The sequence below is a fragment of the Sitophilus oryzae genome, unplaced genomic scaffold (assembly GCF_002938485.1).
Source record: "Sitophilus oryzae breed Bouriz unplaced genomic scaffold, Soryzae_2.0 scaffold_130_pilon_pilon, whole genome shotgun sequence".
In the NCBI taxonomy this organism is placed as follows: Eukaryota; Metazoa; Arthropoda; class Insecta; order Coleoptera; family Curculionidae; genus Sitophilus; species Sitophilus oryzae.
Window position 1 is genome coordinate 1,765,155 of NW_022145960.1, and position 11,078 is coordinate 1,776,232.

General features: G+C 34.2%; 1 protein-coding gene across 1 annotated transcript; it reads left to right on the top strand.

Moving 5' to 3' along the window:
• The first annotated feature begins 8,979 nt into the window (after positions 1 to 8,979).
• Positions 8,980 to 9,330, top strand: LOC115874999. Its single transcript, XM_030890310.1, has one exon. It carries the CDS (start codon positions 8,980 to 8,982, stop codon positions 9,328 to 9,330), a length of 351 nt encoding a protein of 116 aa, XP_030746170.1.
• The last annotated feature ends 1,748 nt before the right edge of the window (positions 9,331 to 11,078 follow it).

The window sequence follows — 11,078 nt, forward strand, 5'->3', positions numbered from 1 at the left end:
AAGTTCTGGTCCTGAAGCAGGCCTTCTTGACATAAGATTTGCTTCATTTAATCTTCTTCTTGTAGTTCGTTAGCTTATATGTACGGTCCTTAAGTGCAATTCATTATCAATTTGAAAAGCTGGCAAACGGCGGTTTCTTAGCGATAAACTTACAATGAGTCGATCGTCTCGATTAGAAGTTCTCATACGAAGATTCCTGGACATCTAGATTGACGTCCTCCATGGACGTGCTCATAATTCAAAGACCATTTAGTACACTCTATGGTCAAATTCGGTGAACTCGGATAAATAAATGATATATATTTGACTCACCCTGTATATCTATAAAAATATTTTTGAAATGTGAACTACCAAAACTACTAAACATATATTTTGTAAAAGGTTTGGAGTGAAAATCTCAAATAGGAATATTGATACAGAGCTTTTCCGGAATACGACGCCATCTTGTATGTATGCATTTGTATATGTGTGTTTATTTAAATACTAAAGTGAAAGCAACGAATTTAAATAAGTAAACTTTGTAATATATATTATTAACAATACAATGCAAAAAGTTTTATAAAAATTCGTTCACAGTAAATGAATTCCGAGGTTTGTATCCCATAAGGGCTTAAAGCAGGTGTTTTACAATATATTAATTTTTAAATACTTATGGGCAACTTTTTCGTTATACCATGCAATAAACTTATCCTTGATAATATAATAAATATAATTTTAAAAACCTATAAATTCAAGCAATAAACTTTTATTTATTTATTACAGCGGGTTCAGTTTTCGATTTTTAAATAAAACTGCAGGGCAGACTTATTAAAGTTATTAAAATTATTTACGTCCAGTGGTTTTTAGAAAAACTGAATAAATTCTCCATTAATATGATAAATAGTCAATTTTCTCCCTAATATTAATTCTTTATGTAAAAATCGATGAGCTGAATATAGCCCCCGTACCTGGGATTGGTCATATAAACGAGACTCTTAAAACTCAAAACTAATTTTATCCGATTTTCATTAAAAGAGATATTAAAAAAAGATTAAAAATTATTTAGTAATACTGTATGATCACCAAGAGATATACATATAGGGGATAGTTTTAAAAGGAGCAGTCGTGAATATCTCTTAGACAAAGAATAATGTCAAAAAAAATTCAGATCTACCTACCGGGTGTTTTTCAAAATGACTCACCCCTATAATTTTTTTCATTTCTTTCAAATAAAAAAAAAACGAAATTTTGTTCAATTAGTCTCGCTACTTTCTGTTTCACCGGAAATTACTACCAAATTTGATTTTTAAATAGCACATTCGGTATTTTTTTTAGAAAATGACGTTCTGAATAGAATGACATTTCATATGTCAAGTTATTTTAGTTTTATATGTCAAGTTATTTTTTTTTGACATTTCATATGTCAAGTTTTAACTTTATGTCAAACATTTTAGTTAAAAAGTAGCATTTTAAATTTCGATCTAAACGCTGTTTCATTAATTTTAATCAACAAGCCTTGGAAAAATATATTTGATCATTTAATGATTTTCGTGTTTTTGCCTGGCCGACCGATTAGAATATTACAAAATCGCGCTTAAGATGGGCTGATCACGTATGCAGAATGCAAGAAAACTGCATACCAAAATCTCAGCTTTACGGTGAGCTTGTAGACGGTAAGAGGAGGCCGGGTGGACATCTCAAAAGGTACAAGGATATTTTCCACGAAAACTTAAAGGGGATTAACATGCAGAATGAGTGGGAAGAAGCAGCTCACAATAGAACGGAATGGAGAAGAATTGTTAACTCAGTTAACAGCGACAACCAAAAAGTAAAGAGGCAACAAAGCAATGATATTTTTGAATGTCCGGAGTGCGGTAGACAGATAACATCACGTATTGTCACGTATCACCGTTGTTTTCAGTCACAGAAAAGCTCATGAATGAAAACGCCTTGCGTGACCGTCTTCTGATGCGTGTCAAATACTCGTCAGCGAGTAATGGCAGTATGTATATATGATGTATGTATGGTTAGAAGATACCCAAATGGTATTTTTAATCGTAATTCAATTTTTTCAAATTGAACGAGGGTGGCTCATTAGCATATTTGAAAGAACCATTTTTCCAAGCAACAGGTATGGTAGGCTATTAAGATCGGCAAAATAATACAATATAACAAATATACACAATATGCAAAATATACAAAAAACAAATATACAATATACAAAATATTTTCATGGTGTCTGTCTGTCTGTCTGTGCGTCTGTAACACGATAACTCAAAAACCGCTAAACCGATGTTAACCAAATTTGGCACAAAAATACTGTGGCACCCGAGAATTTGGCCATTAGTTTTTTTGGTGATGGGGGGGGGTTGGTAAGGGGGTATGGGAGGGGGTATGAGAGGGGGTTAAAAATTTAAAAAAAAACATAACTTCAAAATTACAGTAGCTAGCGAAATGCGGTTTTCAATTTAAGATTAGGAATAATATTTGCAACAAAATTTGTAATAACATCAAAATCATCTAAAGTCGCAGTTTTTGACATAAAAAAAATTGGAAAAATTCCTTTACTTTGAAACTAAAAGAAGTGCCTACCAACTTTTTATTAACATATTTTAATATGGGCGGCTATACGTGCCTCCCGGCGCCAATTTTTTACGAATAATTTGGTTCCACATATTTGGTATTTCGAGTCAAATTGGCGTGACATATTCTAGGTTGAAATTTAAAAAACTATTTTTAAGCGAAAATGTCAAAAGTTGTCAAAGGCGGCGTTAGCAGTAAGCGATGACTATGAAATGTATTTCGCTGTCATTGTGTTTGTAAAATTACATGGGGAACCTATTCAATTGTCATTTTTAAGCCAACTGGACCTCGGTTTTTTGCGACCATACTTATCTATTCACATAAATTCAAATATTTGTCATTTTTTCATGCTTTTGTAATTTAAAAAATAAAGTTGGTTGGATAACTGCATAGATGTTCGAATAATAAGTTGTACACTAGTGACTAGCAAATCATCCAGGGGGGGTGGGGGGCTGGTGTTGAGCCCAGAGGGGCCTACTCCTTTTATGTTTTTAAAAATGAAAGATAATTTTAAAAAACACATTTTTTGAATAAAACGTTTACATGAATTATTTCTCTCAATAAATTTCATAGACTTGGTTATCAAACCGTGTTGCCGTAGATTATTTAAATACCTACAAATTTTCTAAAAAAATAAAAATTAATACTTTTTTGAACACCACAAAATAACAAAATAAAAACACTAAATCACAACAATACACCAAAACACTTTTACTTTTACACTGGACGCGCGTTTCGCTAACCATGTTAGCATCATCAGCAGATGATTATGAACTAAAGTAAAATCTGAAAGTTGAGCGTTTATATACTCGCTCAGTGGGCACCGAGTGGGCGTGGCAAAATCTAGCCAACCGAGTCAGAGCCCACTGAGCGTAACAGTTAGATTTCCGCCACTAGAGTAGTAGGAATAAAGAACTTGAAGGAATTGGACCGTTGACTCTGTTCATACTATCTTTACATTTATTAATTCTGATGCTTTCATATGCTTCTAATTGCCTGTAGTTTGAGACTTGTTTAATTAATTTTAAATTATTAAGATCTATACAATGTTCTTTATCAACAATATGTTCGGCAACGTAAGATTTATCCGGTCTGCCGTATCTCATCTGAGCTAAATGTTCTTTAAATCTAGTTAATATTGATCTTCTAGTTTGTCCAACATATTTCTGATTACAATCTTTACAAGAAATTTCATAAATACCCGACCTTTCCAGTAATTTATTATTAGCACTATACACAGGTTTATAATTGACATTCTTAAAAATTCCTTTTAGACGACGGGATAACTCTCTATCAAACGGTATCGAAAAATATTTAGACGTATCTTTCTCCACTTAAAAAGTCGAATTTTCAGAAATCATTAACCTATACCTACGTTTTCTAATTAATTTATCAACTAGTGAAGGAGAATGTCCATTACATTCAGCTACATTCCTAATGTAATCTCTTTCTATTTCATATCTTTTGTTGGAAAGTGTAAAATAATATTAACTTGGAAAGTGTACAAAATAATATTAACTAAACAAAACTAGAAAACGTCATTTTTACTACATCACAAGCAAATAAAAATTAATACGTAGCCAAGAGTCATAATCCAAGAATTCTCTGGGGGGTGCCCAAATATACCACTGTAGTTTCGCCAATGCACTAGTATCTTAGATAACATGTACTATGTTACCTGTGGTAGTATTAAATCAATTTACATATTATTTAATTATATTGATATTTTTAATACATAAAAAATAAAAATACATAGATATTCATTTATTTGTTCCGATTAACAAAAGTTACGAGAGCCCGCAGGCATGGAACATTGTGAAAATAGTAAAAAAACAAAACTTAAGACTTAATATAAAACACACATAAATACACTTAAATAAGGAAAACACTAGAATAACACTCGACAACAAAAAAATATAAAATGTATGTGTCGAAAATCATTGTTCAGTTTAAATAAATAATCTTTCTAACCGTACTATATAATATATACTATACTACAGTAGTAGCAACTAACTAATAGAGTACTAATCAATTGTTTTTTGTTTCAGATGTACAAAATTTTGTAGCTACAGTGGGTAAGTTTTTCAGTACGTTCTACTTCTACCATACTTCATATTTTCCTTTGAATATAAATACTGTCCACTTTGTGCAAAGCCAAAAGTCTAGACTGCTAAATTTTGATTCAATAAAATTTGTATTATACAGGGTGTCCCAATATTCCATAGACATAGAACAACTACGTATTTTTGGAATCAAAATAAGTTCATTGGACACAATTCACCTCTATACAAAAGTGATTCGTTTGTATCTAACATACAAAGGGCATCAAACATTAAAATAATAAATACATTTTTCAGATATTTTATTTATTCCGACTTGAATTAGATTTCGAGTGTCTATGTTTTGCTAACTGCTCTGACATTTGACTTTCACAAAAATTCATGAAGAAGTACGGGAAGAATGAAAACCATGATACAAAGAAAACAAAGTGTGATCGATAGCGGCTCCAATTTCGTTCAGTTCGCGCATATCACCTGTGACGTCACTACGCCGTACAAAAAAACAATGACTAAAGAATTCAAGGACAAATACACCCGAGAGCAAATTGTTACGATGTCACCAAACAGTGCCGTGGCACATATTTTTCTTACCTTGGCTGTTTGAAGATATATTTATATTTTTTGGTAATTGTTTTAACTACGCCTATGGTGTATACGGTGGTATCATACTAATTAATTACGAATAAAACGTATTAAAATGTTAAAAAGGTACAAAACTAGTATCGACTTATAGTAGTACGCCAAGTACATATCAGAAAAATAATTATCGAATTTAATAAAAACGCTAAAAGGTGGAGCGGACTGTTTTTCTTCCTATGAAACGTAACTCCTGGCTGTTTTTTATCGCTGCGGCTTTTACACATGAAAGCTGAACAACTAATCGCCATTGTAATAAAGTTTATACAAAGTTCACTATACACAAACTATTAAAAATCGCTTCTAAAAATCGTCGCTGATGACTCATTCGTCGCCATCAAAAAAATGGCGTCTAATGTCAAATTTTGCTGCAGCTTATAGGGGCGTTACATGTTCATATATTCTTTAGTCATTGCAAAAATATCCATATTGTTTAATTGCCACTAGCCAAAAAATTGGGGCAACGGCCCAGCTACGTCAAAACACCACACCGGTTCTCATTAGAACACCGAAGTTAAGCGACGTAAGGCGATACTAGTGGATGGACGGGTGGTTCGAAACTCTGTATCGTGCCGTTGTCCAATAAAGGTAGAATGTTTTACTTTCCGACACTGCGACATGCGACAACGACGTGCGACTAAACGTGCGTTAACTAAAAAATATTTCAGTTAACGTCTCCTTTTTGCTGCCAGGGCTAATCTGGACATCATGGTCAATGCACTTGTTAAGTGTCTTAATCGACTCTTACTCACGAGATATCATATAGAAAACTATGCGATGTGGCGTTTTTTTACAAGAGACAGAAAATGTACTGGTGGTCGAATGCTGGTGAAGGATCTCGAGGGGTCTGCCCAATGCCGAGTTGGGTAGGCCACACAAATCTTGAGAAATGTCCACTGAATCTAAAAGCTCTGCCAGTAAGTCTTATTTCCTACGTCCCCGAAGGTTCATGAGAACCGCGTGACCACTGGAAATGTATGGCAGTCAATGGATGGCTGTTATACAGCTAACAGGAATAGGGCGATGGCGAATCTCCGGCGCCACAAAACTGGAACCCCTCGGCGAAGGCTGGGTATCCCGACAAAAAGACCTCTGGTCCTCCAGGTTGGGGGTTCGAGCGACGGGCTAGTACCCTGTCATCCGGAAAATTATTACCTTGCTAAAAATTTCGACCAAAAGCCTCGGAACCAGGACGGATCAAATCGAAGACGACAAACGCTATGGAAAAGGACTTTGAAACTAGCCACGTGGAATATGCAAGGTATAAGGACCAAACAACAAGAAGTGTTTAGTGAAATAAATAAATAAAGAAGATCGACATTTGTGTGCTAACGGAGACCAAAAAGAAAGGCAAAGGAACGGAGACCGTGGGAGAGTACATCCACATATTTAGTGGTGTAAACAAGGAAACTAGGGCAAAAAGAGGCGTTTCGGTAGCTATACACAAAGCCAAAAAAACATAAAAAGCTGGGACGAAATAGACGAACAAATTATAAGTCGAAATACACAAAAACCACCGACAAATGATAATAATAGTAGTATATGCCCCTAGCGACGATGCGGATCCTTTAACAAAAGATATGTTTTTCAATAAACTAACGCACATAATATCCGACGTTAAACACGATAAAGAACTATTCTTACCGGGAGACTTCAACTCAAGAACGGGAACAGAAACCAATAGCCCAGTGGTGGGGCAGTACGGAGAGAGGTCAACCAACGACAATGGTCTCAGGCTAAGAGGCATGTGCGAAAGCCTAAATTTAAAAATTATGAACGGCTTCTTCCCTCAGAGACATTCATAAGTTTACGTGGACTCAACCAACTCGCCAACTCCATAATTGACTATCTGATACAGCGACAAAACTCAAAACTAAAAACCATTGACGTAAGGGCTTACCGTGGAGCAGAATGTGGATCGGACCATCATTTGGTGGTATCAAAAACAATAGTAGAGTACAGAAAGATGTACACTGTAGTAGATAGAACTATACACGACAGATACGTACAAGTAGAAACAAAAAAATACAATTTAGAAAGTTTTATGCAAGAGTCGACACGATTTCTGTACAAACTAAAACTAGCCAATAAACTAGCATATATAAGAAGGGACAACGTAAACGCTGAAACGTTGTATGAACAAACAAAGCAATGCATTCACGAAGCAGCTGAAGAAGCGTTATGGCAACAAGATAAGCAAACGACGGAAAACCAGAATGGTGGTCTGAAAACTTAGAAAACTTATAGAAGAAAAAAAGCGATCCTACCAGAAATGGCTTAGTACCCACAGCGACCACGACAGAGAAGAATATACAAGATTAAATAGAATGGTTAAACGCGAAGTAGCTAAAAGCAAAAACAAAATGTGGGAAACCAAATGTGAGAGAGTGGAAAGATATATGGGAGGTACAAGAGTGTCAGAAGCGTGGAAGACAATAAGGAACCTTAGAAGAGCAAAACAGTAAACTAGAACTTAAGCATGGAAAAGTGGGAAGACCATTACAAACAGTTACTGACAGAAAATAGGACAGAATTCAAACTAGAAGTGCCAGATTTGAAAAACGCAAAAGATATAGATGTAAATGAAATAAGTGTAAACGAGATAAAGAAAGCATTGAAGAAATCAAAAAATGGAAAAGCTGCGGGGCCGGGAAACATTTTCATTGAGCTAATAAAGCAGGGACCCGATATATTATTGGAAATACTAGCTGATGTATTCAACAGATGCCTGATAAAAAACGAAAACATTCCTGAAGACTGGAACCTGGCGTACATCAGCTCTATCTTTAAGAAGGGAGACAAAAAAGATCTAGCAACTACAGAGGCATTAGTTTGACAAGCTCAATGGGAAGGTTGTATGGCAGGATATTAAAAGAGAGAGAGTAGAAGAGAGCTTTGAAGAAATAGAAGAACAAGGTGGTTTCCGCGCTGGGCGTTCTTGTATAGACAACATATTTGTGTTACAACAAATAATTGAAAAAAGGAGAGCTCGAAATTTGGACACGCATTTATAGATTTAGAGAAAGCCTATAACACGGTGCCTTTGAAGAAACTATTTGAAATCTTGGTTGAGGCAAATGTGAGTAAAACATATATCAATACAATCTGGAATATATTACAAAATCAAAAAGTATTATCAGACAGGGGAAGTTCTTATCGGAATCCTTCCTGACATCAAAAGGACTCAGACAGGGTGCAGTTTATCACCTACCTTATTTAAAATATATCTCCAGGAGGCATTGAAAAACTGGAGAAGGAAGAGTAGAGCTATGGGATTAGAGATTGACAACCACTGTCTATCGACCTTGTTCTTTGTAGACGACCAAGTTATTGTTGCAGGTTGTGAGGAGGATGCCGACTATATGTTGAGGAAACTTGAGGAAGAATACGACAGATGGGGACTCAATATCAACCTCACAAAAACCGAATACCTGAGAGTAGGAGAAGAACAAACTGAAGATCCTGAACTACACATACATGAAATTAAAAAGATGTAGCGAATATAAATAATTAGGAAGTATTATATCTGAAGAAGGGAACTTCAAGAAAGATATACATAGTTGAGTTCAACAAGGTAAGAAAGTAATCGGTCTTTTAAACCCCTCTCCTGTGGTCAAATAAAACATCCATCCAAACAAAGATAAGGATTTACAAAGCAATCGTAGATCCAATTTTAACATACGGTGCCGAATGCTAGCAATTTACAGCAAAAGAAAGAAGGATGGTCGAGTCAGTGGAGATGGACTTTCTTAGAAGAGCATGTCACATATCAAGGATGGAACATATTAGAAATGAGGAGATCAGGCAAAGAACAAGGCGAATATATACCAGCACCGACAACATCGAATCGAGACAGCTACTATGGTATGGGCACGTAAAAAGAGTGGGATGGGAAAGATGGCCAAAAAGGGCAATGGAGTATCGTCCCAAAGCAGAAGGAAAAGAGGATACATATACAACTACGTGGTTAGATGGAGTAGACCAGTACATGAGAGACAGAGCTATTAACCAGGAAGAATGGCAAAATCGAGCAATATGGAGGTCGAAATGCGGGATGCGGCAGAAGCTGTAGGACCCCGCTTTATATATATAGAAAATGTACTAAATATTAGGTCCCTCTAGTATGTTACGAAAAGAAAATCTGTTGTCAGTGGAGTTGGAAAATATTTATACCAAAAGTTATGTAGGGGTAAGGTAGTTTTCATCCTTCCGGTACTTTTTCTGGACTTTTGAAAGCCAAATGTTAGCCAAGTTATTAATTAAGCCAAAAAGCACTTAGCAATAAATAGACACCCAAAATCTCATTCAAATCGGAATAACGGTTCTTAAAATATCTGAGAAAAATGTGTTTTATTTTTTTAAAGTTTGATGCCCTCTAAGCTGACAAACGAAGCAGTTTTGTACAGAGGTAAATAAATAAAAAAATACGTAGTAGTTCTATGTCCACGGAATATTTGTACACCTTGTATATTTAATTCTGATCCAGTTTTGTATTGATATGAGTTTAATTTAAAAAAAAAATTTATACCTATCAATTTTATAGAACTATGATAGATTTTTAATGTCGCAATATTTAATCCCCCTCCGACTCATTCTACATATAACCGTGATAAGTAAATACGTGATGTAAATAATATAGGTACTAATACCTACATACGTCTGTGCTAATTTAATTTAATTAAATTTACTTATTTTTTTTATTCCAAAATATAAATATTTATATTATGGCAGATTTGTGTCAAATAATGTATTCGGTAATATCTCGTCAATATTATACGTTCCAAACATAATTTTTGTCATGGATTTTGATTCTATTTTTTATTAATTTTATATTTTATTGATACGAGTTTATTCGACCTACAAATAAAATTGTTATATCAATTTTATTTGTAGACCACGTAAATACGTGTAATGTATAATCAATAAGTAAATACTTCTGTGCTAATTTAATTAAATTTATCGATAAACTGTTATTTATTTTTTTCATTCCAAATATAAATTAAAATATGTTATGGCAGACTTTTCAACCATGTGTCAAATGCTGTATTTGGTAATATCTCATCAGAATTATGCGTTCCAAACATAATTTATGTTCTGTACACAGTTAAACATAATTTTGTCATGTAATGGTATTGCATATCGTGGACGCGTCTCAAAATTATTCATGCGAATCTGGAATTGTACGCTAGAAATTGCAATAAAGCGATAAAATTCTTGATATTGTGTTTATCGGAAATGGATTGTGTGTAATTTAAACGAGAATTAAATATACAGGATGGGTTTCCTACGATGTTCTCTATGGGTATCTCGGAAACTACTGGAGATAGAGTCGGTTAAATGGGAAAAGAATTGCAGTTTGTGGGGTCATAAATAGGTATGCGCCTTTCAGATTTTTGAACTTTGGCTTACTAGATATTTCGAAAAAACAAATTTCGGCTATTTTAAAAATTTCCTGATTCAATATAATCTATTTAGAGAAAAAGTTTTCAGATAAAGTTGTAGATAATCACATCCTTAACGAGATTGTGTCCTCCGCTTTTCTCTAAACCTGTCATTTTTGACATGTGATACAAACATATGTTTTTTTAAATGGAAACCATAGTTGGCCATGACTTCATAAAAGCGCCATTTTTTAAGTTTTTTTAGCGATATAAACTTATAATATTTTTTAGAAAAATTACTGAGTTATAGCCAATTCTTATCATTTTTAAACAATTTCATATAGTTAGCCATGGAAACAAGTCCAATCGCCGTTGCTCTCAGAAATGCAAAACTGTCACATCAAACTTTGTAAATTAAAATAAGCAAAAATTGTAAATA

Bases quoted from the DNA above. Each gene is read 5' to 3' on its own strand.
- LOC115874999 (XM_030890310.1), top strand. From the start codon at position 8,980: ATGGTCGAGTCAGTGGAGATGGACTTTCTTAGAAGAGCATGTCACATA.